The sequence below is a fragment of the Aptenodytes patagonicus genome, chromosome W (assembly GCF_965638725.1).
Source record: "Aptenodytes patagonicus chromosome W, bAptPat1.pri.cur, whole genome shotgun sequence".
Classification (NCBI taxonomy): Eukaryota; Metazoa; Chordata; class Aves; order Sphenisciformes; family Spheniscidae; genus Aptenodytes; species Aptenodytes patagonicus.
Window position 1 is genome coordinate 11,362,612 of NC_134981.1, and position 19,734 is coordinate 11,382,345.

Consider the following 19,734-nt stretch of genomic DNA (forward strand, 5'->3'; position numbering starts at 1 on the left):
GCACTGATGTTTTAGTTGTTGCTAGGTAATGCTTACACCAGCCAAGGACTTTTCAGCTTCCCATGCTCTACTGACTGAGAAGGCTGGAGGTGCACAAGAAGCTGGGAGCCAAACTGGCCAAAGGGACATTCCATACCATGTGACGTCATGCTCAGTACATAAACTGGGGAAAGCTGGCCGGGGGGGGCCGCTGCTCGGGGACTGGCTGGGCATCGGTCGGCGGGTGGTGAGCAATTGTACTGTGCATCACTTGCTTTGTGTATTATTATTATTATCATATTATTATTATAATTTTATTTCAATTATTAAACTGTTTTTATCTCAACCCATGAGTTTTTCTAACTTGTGCTCTTCCAATTCTCTCCCCCATCCCACCGGGGGCGGGGGAGTGAGCGAGCGGCTGCGTGGTGCTTAGTTGCCGACTGAAATTAAACCACGACATTTGGGAATTTGGATGAAAAGTGCCCTTAATTATTTTATTGTATTCCTGCTATTGGCCACTGTAACTAACACCAGTTCACCTCCATGAAAATGGTTGACAGAAATCTAAAAAAGCTTTTTAGTAGGGAATAATATCTAACTCTGGAAGGAATTATCTATGCCAATTCTCCTAACACTCGATAACTTTCTCATACAGCTAATTAGCCCAAGCAGAGTTTAGCTCAAGTACACTAGTAGGACTACAGCTGCACCTACTACGACTTAGTATCAAAACTGTCTTCATAAGCTAGCTCATATAGCTCAAGATGGTGTGTGTTGTGCTTTCTAGACATATCCTCAGTTTTAATGGGAAAAGGTTCATGTTTGAGAAGATTATCTGTACCAATGAAATAACATTTTTCTTCTCACACATGCTTTGAGCCTAACACAAGTAAAAACATGGGGCCTTGCCCTTAGAACTCGCAGGGACTATGGAGCCGAATTCTAGACTTATTTATACTAATTGCAAGGAGAGCATTTGAGATTTGGCCTAGTAAAGAGAAACAATCTCTTATTCTTTCCATGTTTATTCACTGTTAAATGTTCTCAGGGAATCTTGCTTCACCCATCCCTTATTTTCCTCAGATTTTTCTTATGGGTATTTGATAGAATATTCAATTTCTGGATCTCTTTTGTACTACTGATCACCAGCAGTGAAAACCTGGTCCCCTTGACCTAATTCTGGACCACGGTTCTCTCATTGCTCTAAGAAGTTTGCAGTCAGAGTTTCACACCTCAAACACAATCCCATGCAGCCAACTCCCCTTAACTCTGTCCTCCCTATCTGATTTCTCCTTCTCTGAACATGAGGAGAGGCAGCTCAGGAATTAATTTAACAAATCTCAAGAATATTCTCCTATAGGATGTGTCATCACTAGTAGAGATAAGGGACAGATTCAGTCATGCTCTGAAGGGAGGTTGGGTGACTTGCAAGGTATGTGCCATGTGCAGGCAGTAATAATGGGGTAACAGGGAAAAAGCCTCAGTCCCTTTAGTTTGTTACCCCATTCCTCCTTGTCAGCTTTCAGAGTTAATTCAAATAATCTCTCAAGTTTTTCTAACATAAAATTATTTCACTGGAATATTGGATGACTAGCAACACTAGGTAAAGCTAGCTTGCCACTAACACTACAGTTTTTTTAAACCATCGTTTGACATAATGTACTATTTCAAGCTTTTGCTCTGTGTTTGGCCAGCTCAATTTAAGAAAGAGATTACAGTCAAACAATGTTTTTCTGTGTTGTTATGACTTGTGTTAGCAGCAGCTCTTCAGAGAAGATACTTGTAACTCTTTAAGTGTTACAACCACATAGATATATGGAACACTCAGTCAGGATTTCCTTTTCTCTAGTTGAATTTCCTAATAGATTTTATCCATGCTTACCTGTTTTAACATAAGAGATTTGTACTGAATATTGTTTAGGAACTGGTGTTTATGCATGAAGAATATGAGTCTGGTAGTCAAAATAGATTAACGTACTAGACTTCCATCTTCCATCTGAAGGAAAGGCATAGGCATTAACAATTATGATACCTCTAAAATAGTTTGCAGACTACTGATACTGACTGGCTTCATTGGACTACATATTCTCCAATTCCACTCTCTTACTACATTCGGACCTTTTTTGCATTTGATATCTGTTTTTTACATAAAAGGCAATGAAGAAAACAGTTACTGTGTAAGTCTCCATCATACTTATTTTTAAGGAACTATTTTTGAACTAGCTAATAAGCACCTTTTTGCATGTGATGCTGTATGAGGGAATCAGGGTTGATCAGGACAGAATGAATACAACGTGTTTGCACAAATTCACAACAGCTATCTATTCAACTCAGATAAGACAGAATGTTCTTTAGGGTTGGGTCCAGTCTTCTCAATGCATAAACTATCTTTGAAGTAGTGAAACACAGATGTCCTGATGATAACATCAGTGCTCAGAAGTATAGCTCCAGATCCTCAAAAGAATAGGAGGGAATGATAACATCAGTGCTCAGAAGTATATGTAACACTCTGTAACAGTAATAGGAAAGAACAAGGGCAAATCATACATCAATAGTTAACCTTTAAAGTTAACCTTTAAGAAAGACAAGAATGACTCAGACTGAAGGACACCAAATTGAAGAGGTGAGCAAAAGGACACAGTGAGGAAGACTATCAACGACCACCAGAGGACCCTGAGAGACCACCAATGGACATAAGAGCGCATGCGTTAAAGACTTTTACATATGTTAATGAGTTCCAGGAAGTAACATGAATATGTTAAACATTTCTAGGAAATCTAATGAATATGTATATTCTGATTGTATATAACCTCTGGAGTTGAGCAACTCAGCGCGCACATTAGGTGGAGTGATCCCCTGTGCGCCCGGCACCGCAATAAAGAATGCCTGCTTTCTAAAACTCCAAATTGAGTCTTAGAGAGTTTTTAATCTGCTGACTTACGGTAACACTGATCGCTTAGCTATATAAGGCAGGCTCACTTTTGCTCTTTGTTTCTGATCTGGTGACTTTTTAATGCTTTTTCTGCATATTAAGTCACTTTCTATGCATCCTCTTAACACATGTCAATTTTAGAACTTTGTAGCCCAAGAGTTAGGAAGTCTCCAGTGCAATGAGAGTTTGTACCAATAGGTAGTTGGTAGAAATATTTCAAAATGTCTATCAGATAAAGCCTAGCTCAGGACTCAGGTAGAGTAATGCCACATTTCTAGGGCCTACTTGGACTTATCTGCAAGAAGGGCACATCCCTGCTGCACGTACAGCAGAAAAACTTCAGTTGTCTGAGCACGTTAAGGGAAAAAAAAGAACGGTAGCAATGCTATTTCTGATCCTCTGAGGTTACCAAGTAGCTGAGCAGAGATTTTCAGGAGCACAAGTTTGAATTAAGCCATCTACATGACTTTAAATGATGAAGTTCATGTGAAAATTGCTGTTGAACAACCAGAAGTATGCTTTTCTGCTTCCCTACTGTTTTTCACCAGGAGGTGCTGGTCTGTTATGATCCCAGTAAGAAAGGCACTCAGACTCTGTAAGGTATCATTTAAAATGCTGTTTATTAGAGCTAACACTATAAGGAGAGAATAGTATAGATAATCTTGCGTCCCTTTAGATGCTGGGAACCCTGAGCGGTGTAGCATCGAATGGGCCTCCAATCCACGTGCAGCATGTCGGGCAGACCCTGTCCATAGAAGAGGTTCTCCCATTTCAGTCATTCGAGCTATTATATAATTTTTCTTACAAGAAAAAAACCTCTTTTCATAAAGGATGTTCCCATGAGAACTTCTTGCTGCATTTTTAGATAAAGGCAAGGCCACGCAGGTGGCGTAATCGCGGTACCAAGTGGGAGCTGCCTGCAGGCTCCTCTGTTACAATGAGCTGGCTGAGTTTATCCTGTGGCCAAGGGATTTGTGCAACACAACACAGGCCTGAAGACTCGCTCCCGTTAGATCAGGATCACTACACCTGCTAAGGGTGTTTTCCAAGCTGTCTACAGTTCTTGAGAGTGAGAGTCTAACACTCTAATGTAAGTCTAAGAATTAGACTCAGTTCTTTCACAAGGCTATAATTAGCCTGTCAACAGTGCATGCACTGCTTCAACATACAATAACCATAAAAAAGTCACACAAAGATCTCTTGCACGGAACAAAGATGACTTCTTGTCTTTCTGCTAATCATTGCTGTGTGACAATCTTTTTATTAATGTCTTTAAGTTTACTACTTAATTTTCACTTCAGTAGAACACATTTACAAAGTATTTTGAAAAGCATAGAGGCTTCAACAAATGACTCACTGATAATTAGTGTCATAGAAGAGCCAATTGCTCAATATTTTAATACATATTTTACTATTCTATCACATCATGTGATGTTTGCTCTCAGCATCATTCCTCAAAGCACAATGTCATAGGAAAATGTCCTCAGTGTCTGTCTGTCTTCAGTGGTCAAGCATAATAGACTTCTAAACATTTTGGTGAAAATCAAGTGAGATATATTTATTATAGATTTTGTACTATCACTTGAGTAAGGATTACTCACAAATGTAATATCATAAAAGGCAATGGGAAGACTAATGTCAGCAAAGATTAAATGGCACAATCACGCCTCAAATGTATGTAAGAAATTATTGCAAAAACATTTCATTGGCTTTCTTTACGCATCTCACCCTGGAGTATGACAAATGAAGTGGGAAAGTAGATGACTGGCCATATCTAAAAAACTGTATCTAAGATTTTCCTTTCCCTTGTCATGGCTTTGCAGGACACCAGGAGGCGAGGTTTTTGGCCTGTGTCATCATTTTTGCATAATCCCATTTAGATGACTAAATCAGGTATGTGTTAATGTTGTCATTTGAGTAACTTTCATGCAAGACAATTTCATGTTTTGGAGATAAAATTGCTCATATCCATGGGGACAGAAAACAGTATCTTAAAGGGAAAAATGTGAAAGTTTTTTTCTGCTTCAGTGTCAGAAAGTTTAATTTGCTGAGGCTTTAGACTAGAACTGCTGTCAGTAATTGCTTCAGTTGCTGTAGAACAGGAGAGTCTCTAGTTACTAGGGACTTTCAGACCCTCTATAGCAGAAATGGTCTTTCTTCTTCTCAAGAAATCATCATTTCACATCACAAATCCTGCAAATTATTGGCCTCATTTTATTAAAATTATTCAAATATCATCAATAAGGCAACTCTGAGTAACTAAAAATTTCGAATCTCCCTGGTCCTTGGAAACTTCTGAACAAGGTATAGGGAAACTGGAACTTAGCACACTGTCTGGTGAGCTCTTTTTGCCAAGAGCTGAAAATGGGTGTTCCTGATGACATAGTAAGGTTGGTTTTCTCCCTTCTGTGCTGTTGGCCATGAGAAATTGCTGATCTACCTGTGTACCTGTGTGTGATCTACCTTCTTTCAATCATGTTCAAGCGTAATGTGTGCCGTTCCTTCTTGAACATTGCAGGGTGCCTATTGCTTTCCCTTCTCCAGTACTTTTATGTGGTGCGCTCCAGATTTCCCACTCATCATTTCTCCTGCTCAGTCACGTGTAGAGGGATGCTAGAAGTGACTTTTTCTTGTTGTTGTTGTTGCAGGGATATTCATAGCAGTTCTGCTGTCTATATACTTAATATACACTTCATAAAATGGCACATTTTTACATTCTTGAGGGCTTTCCAGTGATTTTTCAGTCTAATCTTAAAAATGAATGGTGATACATGTTTCTACTTTCCACAGTATTGGCAGCATTACCTCAGAGTTTCAGTAACTGCAGTATTATTTACATTAGCGGCACATGTGCTCATTAATTAAAAGAACCTTTTTGAAAATACTTTGCATCTTTATTGTGTTCAAAATATTCAGGTGAAATCAAATATTTACTTCAATCCTGATGATTTTTCTGTTCTCTAGATTCTCTTTGAATCTAAGTGGGTGATGTGCTAGTTTCCAGTACAGTTTCCTCAAATGTTCCCATATGCATGGAAATACTTTGATTAATACTTTGAGCTGCAGTCAAATGACCTGCCTCTTTCTTTACTGTATTTTATTTCTGGTATAGATCTTTATAAAATCACAGTATAATGTATTTTATAGAACTTTCACTACTAATCTTGAGCAGGAAGCCCTGAAGGACTTGGTTAGTATTAAACATTTTTGAGTACTGATCATGTTAAATATATAAAATGATTGGTGAATATAGTTTTCTCTGACTACATTGTTATGTACTAAATATCCTATGGATATAAAGAATGTAATGCAAGGAAACCAAGGATAATACTAGAAGTCACCGTATCTCCAGTTAATTCCAGGGTGTGTATGTATATACATATGCATATGCATATGTATAAATTCATTAAAATACATTTCATATATATCATGATCTTAAAAAGTATTTTATTCTTATTTCCCTCCAAACTGTATGTTATTTGGAATATTATTTTGTACTGTATGTGGGCTATATTAAAGGCGAGAAATTAAAGCCTTTTCCCTGTGACTGGGACTTTTACTATTGACTTCAACTGATTCTGAATTTCAGACTGGGTCAGATTGAGCTTACATTACAGAAGGCCCAAGATGTGTGGACACAAGTGAATGTAAAGGAGTCAAAGGATGTTAGAGATGACAGACACTACTTCCTGATATATTTTTGTTAAATACTTCTCAAGTGCCCCTTTTCCAGACTCTCCATTTACTACTGTGACTCAGTACAGGCTCTGTTATACAAAGCCAAAATCAGAGATAGCGTTAAGAAGGTTTAAGTCATGTGCTAATAAATACAGATGAGTCTAAAGGAGTTGAAGTTAATAGTGTTGTCCAAAAGCAAGTATAAATCCTACCATGCTAGAGTCAGCTGAGAATTTAAAGATCTCCATGACCTACTTCATCCCTCCAGTAGGAAAATCCAGTAGATAATCACAGAAAGATTCTCTTTTTAGAGTTTTCCCTAAGTCCTTAGACTCTGTGCAGAATGCTAACTACAGCTCTCAGCTGTGCTATTTTTTCTGTACCTCAGGAGAGTAGGAAAAATGATGAATATGTTCCTTCAGCCACATCAGCATTCTGCCCTCTATCTCACCTTACCCTTGGACTTACCAAGCATCCACCATAGGGTTTGGAGGGTAAGAGCAGATTTTTCTGTAGAAGGTGTTGACTCTCCTTACTTCTGTAGAGTAGAGGTAACATGAAATACAGTAGCTTGTCTTTGGTGTGAATCTGGGAAAAAGATCAGGTCCAGATTTACAGCTGTTTATAATTAGTGATGAAAGTATAAGCAAATAGGTGAGTAAACTCCATCTGGAGTATTATTTCTAGGACTATACACCCACATAGGAAGGATATTATTGCTTTGGAGACTTCTTTCTATATTTCAATAATCTAAGTTATGAACGCAGATTTGAGGCACTTGCATTTATTCTTTCCAGAAATTAGATTTTTAAGTTGCTAAAAGGATTCATCAAAAATATTTTCCATAGTAAAAACAGAATGCACTTTTCAATTAAAAAAATTGTCTGCAATTTTGAGGTTTTCTTTAATTTTTGACAGTCCTGGGGACTTTTACTGCATTATATTAAATACAACATGTATAGTATGGGAAATAATGTGTGCAGGACAAGTTGCCTAAGACTCGACTTAAATAGACCACCAATATTAATGAGATCTTCAAACAGATCTTCAAGCTCATTGCTAGCATTCACTTATGAAATTTCCAATAGCACGTCAATTGTCTTCATGTGTCCACTGGCAAGCAGAACTATGGCAAACAAATTGATCATGCAGCCCCCAAAGGGAGGCAACAGTTGATCTCTCTGACTTGGGCTGCTGATGAACCTCCTTTCTAGTAATGGTGGACTCTGTAGTCTGTTACCATTATCAAGGCTCTATATTCTACATATTAGAAGATTAGGAGTAGAGAGGGGAAAAACAATTAATAACTCGAGGACATAAATATAAATTAATTCATAGATTTATTGTGGAGGGAAGGTATAGATAAGTATGATAAAAGATCAGAGACAGATAAACTGAAAAGTATTCAATGAACTTGTCTGGTTTCTGAATTTGCCTTCTGTTAGGAAGGAATCGCAGAATCACAGAATCATACAGAATCACAGACTGGTTGAGGTTGGAAGGCACCTCTGGAGGTCATCTGGTCCAACTCCCCTGCTCAAGCACGGACACCTAGAGCCAGTTGCACAGGACCATGTCCATGAGGCTTTTGAATATCTCCAAGGAGGGAGACTCCACAACTTCTCTGGGCAACCTATTCCAGTGCTCAGTCACCCTCACAGTAAAAAAAGTGTTTCCTGATGCTCAGACAAAACAGCCTCCTGCATTTCAGTTTGTGCCCATTGCCTCATGTTCTGTCACTGGACACCACTGAAAAGAGCCTGGCTTTATTGTCTTTACACCCTCCCTTCAGGTATTTATATACATTGATAAGATCCCCCCTGAGCATTCTCTTCTCTAGGCTAAACAGTCACAGCTCTCTAAGCCTTTCCTTATAGGAGAGATGTTCTAGTTCGTTAATCATCTTTGTGGCCCTGTGCTGGACTCCCTCCAGTATGTCCATGTCTCTCTTGTACTGGGGAGCCCAGAACTAGACACAGGACTCCAGGTGTGGCCTCACCAGTGCCGAGTAGAGGGGAAGGATCACCTCCCTTGACCTGCTGGCAGCATTCCTCCTAATCCAGCCTGGGATACCATTAGCCTTCTTTGCGGCAAGGGCACATTGCTGGCTCATGTTCAACCTGGTGTCCACCAGGACCCCCAGGGCCTTTTCTGTCAAGCTGCTTTCCAGCCGGTCAGCCTCCAGCATATACTGGTGCATGGGGTTGTTCCTCCCCAGGACTTTGTACTTCTCCTTGTTGAAATGCATGAGGTTCCTGTCAGCCCAAATACTTTGCTCCAGAGGGCTATCTCCATTGACATATAAAAACAGGATGACAGAGTAATATAACAGAGCTATCTTAGTGAGGACTGTGCTATTTTGGTAAGAGCGTTTAACAGGATGAAATCAGGAATCATTTCTGTTCTGGAACTAGAATTTATTAAAGAAAATTTTTCTGTTGTCTTCAGATATTTTGTGGAAGAAAAAAACAGGAAGTGAGAAACCTGTGAAGAAAAAAAATGAGGAAAACATATCACAAAATCAAATGTGTATACATTCAAACACATTCTGAGAGTTGGATTTCTTGCTGGCCATGTGTAATTTTCTAAAATGGAGGTTAAACAAGGGTCAAACCAACACCAGACTCTTCTATTTAGTCTTCCTTTTTTGTAATACTCTGCAAAGAGAAGTATGGTTTGAAGGTTTGGGAGATGTTGAACTGCAGGCAGGCACTCAGTCCCTATCGAGGAATTACCTTGTTATGGTGAGTGGGATTAGAAGCAATGTAAATGGGTTCTCCAAAATATTTCCTCACTTTTGAGCATTTCAGCACTGGGATGAGAACAGCGATGAAGTCAGTGGAAGAAATGTAAAACCCTTCATCCTTGAAGATCAGTAAAAGAAAACACTGGCTGTACTCTCTGATGCATAGTGTAAGCTTTGTAGCTCATAGCACAAAATGTCAAGTGGCGTAACAGCAGGGAACACACCCAACACTGAGCCAGCGTATCTTCAGCAAGCACTTTTTTCTTTTTTTTCTTTTTTTTTTTTTGTTTGCGAGTCAAAGATTAAGTATAATTAATTGGAGGATTACCCATATGCCATGGCTAGATGGCAGATATGTGCCTTAGAAACACAGTTTTTCAGTCTTGTGCAATTACTTTGAAATGATAATGCTTCTGCCAGATCAGAGGTTTTTATTTTTACACTCTGGTCAGATACAATATAATTACACTATATACCAAGTAAACGGTAAGGCTGTGAGAGCTACAGCTCAATTAATTTTCCCTGACAATAAAACCGACAGCACTCAAACCTCTGCATAAATCTTCCTTGGAATAAGGGCAGAGGCCCTCTCCACGCATGCACGCAGCCGCGCACCAGCTTGCTGCGGCCCTGACCCAGCGTACACGCCCCACCGCTCCCGCAGAACGTTGGAAAGAACATCCCCTTCCACACTGCCCCAGCTCGCCAGGGGCGATTACATAAATGTCAGCCCCGCCCCCCTTTCGCGCGCTGCCCCCCGCCTGGAGGGTTATGCAATACCCAGCACATAGACCTACTGTACCACACACAGCCCCAGCGGCACAAGGGGCGGGGCTGGACGCCCCGCTCTCCGGCAGCCTCCATTGGCCATCCCCCGAGAGTTCTCGGCGTGGATTGGGGTGCTGCTGCTGTCACTTGCAGCTGACTGACAGGCCGGCCGGCCGGCCGGCCATGAGAGAGAGAGAGAGAGAGAGAGCGAGCGAGCGTGCGTGCGTGCGTAGTTCTGACCTACTAACATACATCCTTTCGTATCGCCACACGTTCCCTCAACTCACTCCGGGTTGCTCTGCTCCCGGACAAGTGAGACACTGTTGCTTGCTCGTCCTTACCCGCCTCGCCTCAGCCAGGTGCAGGGGATGCTCCGCTTACCGCGCTGCACTGAAGGTAGGAATGCGCGCTCGGAGTGGCGTCATGTGCGGGAGCCTGGGGGGGGCGGGGTGGGGGACGCGCGTGTGGGTGCGGGGCTGTTTGCTGTGTGCGTGTATAACGTTTTGCTGGCGTGTCAGTGCCGGAGCTCGGCGCCTGAAGGTAGCAGGTACGACGTGTGCGTGAGTATGAAAGGTCATGGTAATTTCGGTGCAGGGTTAAGGATTAGGTCGTTAATTACAACCCTTTTGTGCGTTTACGAGAAAAATCGGAGTTTTGTGCCGATGGATTGTCAGAGGCCGCCGGAGAGATCCGATTTTCACACGGTGTTGAGGGATGTTGTTTGTGGGCAAACTGAATTAATGGTAGCAGTCTGCCCCACAGCCCCCGTGTTTTGCTAGGCTGTGTTTGCCTAAGCCTTTTTCGTCACTTTTATCGCTGTTTTTCAGACTCTACGGGACCGATCACATAATAGTTCCTGGAAATGTTGCATTATGTAACCACAGAATTTGCTGGCAGTCAGGTTAGGAAGAAGGAGCTAATTATACGATTTTATAATCTTGCTACAAAGAAACTGGGACAATGGCGCTTAAAAATGTAACTAACAGATTTTGTTAAAGTACATTTAATAAGGAAAGTAGACAACTGGGTAAGTGGGGAAGTAACTCATGCTTGCTGACCGTGTGTTGTGTACCTTAAAATGAAATTTGTGTTAATCTATATTTAGCCCTATCACATTTTAGCAATTGTGGCTTCCTGGTCTTTTCTCCAGAGCTGTGCATATAGACGTTCAAGGCCATTTGCTTGGATTTTTAACTCCATGCTTTCAGAGCTCTTTTGATAAGGCTGTATTTTTAGGAAGGCATTTTACCTAGACACTAAACAATTTCTTTGGTACTGGCTTTTACTTGTCACCCTTTTAAAAGAGGGGAACGTGAATTTAAGAAAATGTCAACAGCGCTGAAGAAGTGAGATGGCCTGCCCGTGTGACAGCTGCAGTGGGCTCGGGTGAAGTAATGCCAGGCCCAGGGGGCAGAGAGTACCTCAGTCCCATGAAATCGTGCATTTTAGTGTGGCACACAACAAAAGCAGAAGTAAGTCAATATGACGTTCTCGGTAGCACTAATCTTCGGTTAGTTGGTGCGTGATCACGACCGGAATGCGTGCGCTGTGGGTCACGGGGAATGCTACCGAAGGGAGTATCGCAGCAGTGCTGGGGGGGCGGGTGGGGGGTCCCGATCCCGCGCCTCAGCGGCTCCGACTGCCCCAAGGACTTGCACAACACAGGGCGCGGAGGTTGCTGTGTCCTCCTCCTGCTGGGGATGGCGGCGGGCTGGGACCTTTCCAACGTCCGCGCGGCAGCGGGCGAGTGCTGAGGGCACTGCCGCGCCCCGCCGTTCTGGGGCTGGGGCAGGCACGGCGGCAGAGGCTTGCGAGGTCAGGAGGGGTGATAGTACGGGGCCGCTTTGAACGGAGCGGGCCGGGTGCCATGCACCGCCGGTCACGTAGGGGGGCGCCGCGCCCCGCCCGCCCGTCTCCCCCTTGTGGGGGCGTCGGTGGGCCTCAGCGCGGCGGGACCGCAGGGCGGGTAGCGGCGGGGCGGATGTCATGTCTGACCGCCGCTTTCAGTCAGGGCGAATCAGACAGAGAGCCCTGAGCTCCCTGCCCGAGGGTCTCCCCGTGGGCAGGTGTCCCCTCCCACTACTTGCCCGGCGGCCCAGGGGCACCCCTCCCCCACCTCACGGGATTTCGGCCGTGCCCCGCTGCCACAGGCTGGGTGCCACTGTAGAAAGGGTACGGTTCACAGGCAGTAGAAATCCTCCCTTCTCCCCCCCCCATCTGAATATTTAGTATTTCTCCTTAAGTCGCAAACAATGAAAACTGGCCATTGCCCAATTCTGTTGTTGGCAAGTCATTTCGACATTTCAATGGCAAAAGCTGTGGCTGGAAGTCCCATGTTCTGGGGTCATCTTGTGATCTGTCCTTGACAGAAGGCTACCTTGAAAGTTGCTAATGATAACTTGTCTTTAAATATGAGGCAATTTGTGTGTGTGTGCACGTGCCTAAAACGGTCTTCTAAGTAGACAAAACCAAAATTACTGTGTTTTTGACTAAACCCTCCAAAGTGAAAATTTAGTATCACAACCGTGGTGGTATGTTCAGTATAACTGTTGTAGGTAGTAACAGTGAAATATTTTTTTATTTTAAAGGTGATATTTTTTATAACATGCACAAACTTTTCTGCTACTTGATTGTTGGGGTCAAGTACAGTTTTGCCATAGTAAAGCTGTTTGAAGTTACTGTGTTTTAAAAAAAAAATATTTTTTTTTCCTTGTCCTTATAATTTGAATGATTGCACTCAGTTTCATTGTGTTCACTAGTATGTATGTAACCTACTTTGAGTCACCTTTGTTCTCCTCAGTAATTCAGTCCAGAGCCTAGTTTAAAATATTGCTATGGGCATTAGTTTTACCATCCTTATTCAATTAAAATGTTGACTTAGATAAGAAATTTGAATGAATAAGGCTTCAGGTTTTGGTCCAAAGACCTGATTTAAACCAACCAAATCAAGGATTACTGATTGAAGATCCTTAATATCATTGGCACTACCAAATATATCATTATGAGTTCTCACATTGCAGATGTCTTTATTTGACTGTTGAAGTATTAAGTTTGTAAAATTATTTGCCTTTATTTTCCGTTCTTATTTATTTTCTATTTTTAACTCATCTTATTCTCTAAAGGACTGTTAACTAGCTTTCAAAATATCCAGCTTCCTGAATTTGACTTCAAGGCTTCAAGTTTCTTTTGGAATTTATTTATTTATTTTAAAGGACCTGATTTGAAAGGTATCAGAAAGCTTAGAGTCTTCCCATGAGCAATAGGAACTTACATGACCTCTTCACATCTTATCCTAAGAAGGAACAGTATTTTCCATGCTTTGGCTGAAACTTGTAGAACATACGTGCATTCTATCTATTGCAATAAAAGGAATGCAGTCTAGAAAAGATATCAGTACTCTGTTGCTTTTTTCAATCCTTTATCTTGAAATAAAGCTCATAAATAAAATAAACCTTTAGCTCATTCTAAATTGACTTATTTTAACAAATAGTTGTGCAAACTATGTTTATGCAATAGTTTCCTTTTCCAGACAGCAATCTTGCTGCTGTTATAACATCACTATGATGCAATAACGTGTACAATTGAGTCTTATTACACCCTGTTAAGCAATGTATCTGACTCCTCAGCTTAATTGACTCTTCTAGGTGACCTTGTCATGATTATTACAGTCAGTTGTGAGATATAAATGTGCTTAGGATGTGTAATAGGAAAAAAAATGCAAGTTCCTGTGGCCCATTCTATGACAAAATGACAGTTGATTTCAGTGTTAGTATTTTACAATGTTTGGGAGGGAGGAATTTCAAACAAGATATTTGTAACTGTCTGATACTGATGGTGATGACTGTCAAAAATCAGACTGTGTAAACAAGGGCATACTTGGATGTGGTTCAAAATGTAATAGAAGCAATGTTTCTGAAAACTTTTTGGTTTTAAAGGTATACCTGAAATGGATTAGTATTGGGACCTTGTTAAATATTCTGCCTTTTTTTTTTTTCTTTCTAATTCACATGTTGAATTGATCCATGTCCAAGTTAGCATACTGAGACTGAATCTGGTCACAGATACTATATAAATCTATTTATTTTCTGTTGGAAAGAAAGCCTTATTTAAAATATTTTTCCTTTTTTTGTAAGTTGCCACATCTTGGTGTAGCTTTCAGTTCTGTCCCCAAAGTATTTAAATAATAAACCAGTTTTTGCCATAGAGATGGCTTCACAGTGGTTAGCAATATAGATGCCAGTCCTGCAAGACCTCCTTTTATAATTAGAACCGAACACTTGGATCTCAATAAAGAAAATGAGGCTTTGTGCGTGCCGTAGTTTTCCCTTCTGGACTATCTTGCAGGATTAGAGCTCTAAAGATTGCTATTTCTCCGTTTCATTTGCAGTGAGTGGTAGACATCAAGGTTTTTTTACAGGCAATGTTTATTTTATATGTTTGTACTTAAATTTTTATATAAGAAGACGCAAGTTTAGAGCATCAGCTGGGATTTACTGACATAATTCTACTGCCTTTTAATAGAGTTATATAAATTTAGATCAGCTGAAGGTCTGGTCCATGCTTGACATTTGTAAGACTACAGTTAAAGCATGTTATTAAGGGCATTGTCCAAATGCCTCTTAAACACTGACAGGCATGGGGCATCGACCACCTCTTTAGGAAGCCTGTTCCAGTGTTTGACCGCCCTCTTGGTAAAGAAATGCTTCCTAATGTCCAGTCTAAACCTCCCCTGGCGCAGCTTTGACCCATTCCCAAGCGTCCTGTCACTGGATACCAGGGAGAAGAGATCAGCACCTCCCCCTCCACTTCCCCTCCTCAGGAAGCTGTAGAGAGCAATGAGGTCGCCCCTCAGCCTCCTTTTCTCCAAACTAGACAAACCCAGAGTCCTGGATAATAATTGAAAAATTAATCATAAGGGAAAATATTGGAATTTGAAATATAATCAGAGGAATCATTACAGTTTATTAATTTACATGTAAATACTGATGTTTTCCAGTGGAATCATAAAATACAAGTGAAGTGAAATGGCCATTTTTATTGAAGACATTTTGCCATTATCATCAGATGGAATTTAATTTGTTTACAGACTCAGTATTGGGCTGATCCACATGGACAACTATTAACAAACTAGGGCTTTGAGTCCTGTTTGTAAAGCAGCAATTTCAGTTACCATGATAAAAGTGTTCAGGGAATATGTGGAAAAAGCTAGAGCTTTATTGTTGTTTTGTTAGCTGACTAAAGCAATGGCATTAGAACTAATTACATAAATATCAAACCAGTAAGACTGACATAAAACATGTGGCTTACACTTTTGTCTTGACTACTTTACTGATGTACTCTGGCTGAAAGCAGAGTTGAATGCTGCATGCAAAACCACCATTCTTTTGATACACACTTATATTTGCTGTAGACTTACAAGCTACCAATTCTACGTTCATTCTACTTGGGCCAGGAACAATGTGTACAGGAGGGAGACTGGCCAAAACAGGAGTTACCAGTACTAAAACAAGCAGATTGTGCCCTCGAATGCCCCAAACTGTAGAAGGCCCGTGAAGCAAGGGACATGAACTCTGCAGCTTGTTGGATTTTAAGTGTAGGTCAACACCAGTATCTGGCTGCATGAGACTGAACTTGCAATTGAATTTTCATTGATTAAATAGAAGATCGTACTGATGAGCTATGCCCATGGTCTGCATGCGTTTAGAAAAAAACCTTTCTGCCCTTTATTATTATCAGTTACTATCATTACTAATATTTTCCCTAAATTGTAGTGTTAGACACCAAGTGGCATCACTTTGAGCTGGAGACCATACAGATAGATACAAAGACATAGTTCTTGTCCTAAACCAGTCTTATTTAAGAGAAAACACGTTGCTTCTGTATTTGCCAGAATTATGTGTGCATTTACTAGTTTGAATTGATATGATTGATCAAAAAGGGATTTTAAAACTTGAAGCGTGTGCATGTGTGTATACACATGCACACAACACATTTTACATATATATATATAAATTTACAGGATACAAAAGCAGTAGTTAGATGTGTAATAACTTTAATGGATAGCAGTGTTATTTTAAGACAATAGAAAGCACTCTAGCTTTTCTAAATCAGCTTATGTTATTTTTAATCTGTGGAGGACCTAAATATATAGCATTGCCAAATCACGCACCACAGCTGTTTTCTGAAGAGATGTTTTAATTTGGAAGGACAAGATACTTTCCAGTGCTGCTCATCAACATGTCTGGTGTTAAGTTGGTCAGTGATATTATGGAAAGTTCTGTGACATTATTGTCAGATCAAAATTCAAATATATAATTTTTTTTTAATTCATTTTCCTTGGACCATATTGTATTTGTTTTGGAAGCAAATCTGCTACCTAGGTATCATAAAGCTTAGAATATCAGTTGTTTCAGTGTCAAGCTTCCTTCATATTACAGCAGGCTTAATGAATCAAATGCTAGTCTAAGCTTTTTATTGAAAGTTACTTTTGAATGCCCCAAACCAGCAATTCCTGAACAGTAATCAAATTCTCTATTTATTGAAGGTTATTTAGAAGATTCTCATCACCTCTGCCAAGAAAATTGGATCTAGACACTTCTGTTTGAGAATATGAAACAAAAGGAAGAATATGCGTGGATTTCAAAGTGCTGCATTAAGTTGTGGTATGAGAAGTACTGGGGAAATAGTTTACTCTGTTGCTCATTGTAGATCTATTACAAATTGTTTTTGATGCAGCTGAGAAAAATGCAGACCCTCAAAAAGGAACACGGACCTGTTGACACAAGTAGCAATGTGGACAAAATCATAGTACTTAAGTCTACTTTAGCAGAAGTGTCTGAAGAATTGTCTACAAATGAAGAGATACTACTCACTGAAGCAAGTAGTGGAAAAAGCAAATCTTCAGCTTGCCGGAGAAAGCGAGAATTCATTCCAGATGAAAAGAAAGATGCTATGTATTGGGAGAAAAGGCGGAAAAATAATGAAGCTGCTAAAAGATCTCGTGAAAAACGACGACTGAATGACCTTGTCTTAGAGAACAAACTAATTGCACTGGGAGAGGAGAATGCCACTTTGAAGGCAGAGCTGCTTTCTTTGAAGCTGAAGTTTGGTTTAATTACTTCTGTAGCCTATGCCCAAGAGATACAGAAACTCAGTAGCTCAACAGCTGTGTATTTCCAAGATTATCAAAGTTCCAAATCAAATATTAACTCATTTGTGGATGAACATGAACCATCTATAGTTGGTAGCAGTTGTATTTCTGTCATTAAACATTTTCAAAGCTCTGTGTCTGATATGTCTGAAATATCATCAGTAGAGCATACTCAGTCAAGTTGTATGCAAAACAACTGCAGAAGTCCTGAAAATAAGTTCCAGATTATAAAACAGGAGCCCATGGAATTAGAGAGAGAGCCAAGAGATGACAGAAGTTCACAGAAAGCATCCATATATCCACACTACATGGGAACTACCTTTAACATGTACTCACATTCTCCTCCTCTGTTCCAAGTCAATAGGTCCTCCAGTAATTCCCCCAGAACTTCAGAAACTGATGACAGTGCAGTTGGAAAGTCATCTGATGGAGAAGATGAACAGCAGGTTCCTAAGGGTCCAATCCATTCCCCAGTAGAACATAAAATTATTCGTGCAACAGTTAAAGTTCCAGAAGTGAATTCTTCAGCTTTGCCTCACAAGCTTCGAATTAAAGCCAAAGCCATGCAAGTTAAAGTGGAAGCAGTAGATAATGACTATGATGCTGCACAGAAACTATCATCACCTATTGATATGTCATCAAAAAGACATGTTGAGCTTGAAAAACACACTGCACAAAACATGGTGCATTCTTCTCACACTCCTTTCTCAGTTCAAGTGACTAATATCCAAGACTGGTCTCTCAAACCAGAACTCTGGCATCAAAAGGAACTCAATGTAAGAATTCAGAGTGGTTGCAAAACTGAAATTGTTGAAATAAAAGACAGTATCTTCAATGCCTCTGAGTCAGAGAACCTGTATTTGAAGCAGGGCATAACAAACTTATCTGCAGAGGTTGCTTCCCTTAAAAGACTTATAACTACACAACAAATCTCTGCATCAGACTCTGGTTAAGTTACTACTGAATTAAAGCTTATTGTTGTTTTTTAAAAACAATTTCATTTGCAGTAGATCAATATGTTTTGTATTATGCTGACTTATCACTGGACTTGTGATGTCATTTCACTGTAATGTTCACATAATGTCTGGTGTCTTGTGCACAAATTATTATGGAGACTAGGCTGTGTTATGATCATTATGCCTTGTGTATAGTCAAGTAGCTGGTACGAAGGCTATATATAGTGAACTTTGTTTGCTTTTTCTTCTTCTAAAGCATGCAAGTTACCAGTTACAATAAAATATTGGTGACAAACACAAAACATCTACTCCAGTTCAATTGATTTTATGAACTTGTAAATATGTTGTTAATTAAAAAAAAGGCTTGTTTCTTACACTGTGCTCAACTTAACTTATATGTTTGGTTTTTACAGCCAAACTTACACGTATTTTAAATTGTATTTTTTTTCCTTAAGACCTCTTTTTAGAAGAGAATTGAAATAAAGTGGATATTTATAAATGAAACAGTATCTAATTCATAGCCTTAGCTTTCTTTAACTTACTTCTTAGTATAAATTAACCAAAAGCCACACAAATTCTAACACAGTAATTGTAATATCAAGGAACTTTTTCTTCTGTCTCAAATGAGAGAGTATTGGGTTTCCTGAATGGCTTACTGTAACAAACTTTTTTCAGTATTATAACTTTGTGTTTTAGATGAAATTAGTTATGTTGGACTTGTGCATCTTCAAGTTTTAAGAGCCTTGAAGTGACAGAATTGGACAATGTTGTCTTTGCCAAGGACTGTGCTTATGCCTGTACAGGCATGGAAAGAAGTATGGTCAAAGGCTACTGGATCTGTAAACTCTGAGCTTAACTTGGCAAAATCTATATAAGGACAGGCAATAGTAAGTAGCAGCATTAGAGGAGATAATCTGCTATTTCAGCTCCCACTGTGGGGCATAACAGAATTGTAAGTATGAAATAAGGCTTACAACCAGTATGGCTTTGGTTTTAATGGCTTAGTTAACTGAACTGGAATACCCTGGCTGACTACAAGACATTTTGCCAGAAATTCTTAAATATAAAACAGAATATGTGGAGAACAATCCAGATAGTACTAGCCCCTTAAAATTTGCATAGACAAGGACTTCTTCATATGATGACTGGACAGGGTTTTAGTGTTCTTGTCTGAGAAGAGCCATTGGAGCATGGAGATTGTATTGCATCGTACCCCCTTGGCTGGGCTTACCAAAGTCTTTCATTTAAAAAATAAAAATAATTTATAAATAGAACATAGATTTGGCAGAAGTCCTTCTCAAGGTAATTCCCCATTCTCTTAAAGTACTAATAAATCAGATTAACAAATAAGCACTTTCTGAAAAAGTTCTTTATGGAAATGTTCCATTATAGATAATGGAAATTAATAGACTTAAAATACTAATTAAGAAAACAGGATGGAGTTAGTGATTTTTAATTTCATATTTGACTAGAGTGAGAGGAAGTTTGTTGATATTTTTGGGATGAAGAGGAGTCTGAGTCT

At 39.9% G+C, this 19,734-nt stretch overlaps 1 protein-coding gene across 4 annotated transcripts; it reads left to right on the plus strand.

Annotated features, from left to right (window-relative positions):
* Nucleotides 1-10,299: 10,299 nt before the first annotated feature.
* LOC143172111 (nuclear factor interleukin-3-regulated protein-like) lies at nucleotides 10,300-18,699 on the plus strand. Of its 4 annotated transcripts, XM_076361366.1 has the most exons (3): nucleotides 10,604-10,666; nucleotides 11,411-11,578; nucleotides 16,651-18,699. In XM_076361366.1, the coding sequence occupies exon 3, from the start codon at nucleotides 16,836-16,838 to the stop codon at nucleotides 18,207-18,209; it is 1,374 nt and encodes a 457-aa protein (XP_076217481.1). In that variant the 5' UTR covers nucleotides 10,604-10,666; nucleotides 11,411-11,578; nucleotides 16,651-16,835; the 3' UTR covers nucleotides 18,210-18,699. The 4 variants fall into 4 exon arrangements, with proteins under 4 accessions (XP_076217480.1, XP_076217481.1, XP_076217484.1 ...); XM_076361365.1 differs by lacking the exons at nucleotides 10,604-10,666; nucleotides 11,411-11,578 and adding an exon at nucleotides 10,300-10,502; XM_076361369.1 differs by lacking the exon at nucleotides 11,411-11,578.
* Nucleotides 18,700-19,734: the final 1,035 nt, after the last annotated feature.

Excerpts from the sequence above, each read along its gene's own strand:
- LOC143172111 (XM_076361365.1), top strand. The coding sequence starts at position 16,836 with ATGCAGCTGAGAAAAATGCAGACCCTCAAAAAGGAACACGGACCTGTT.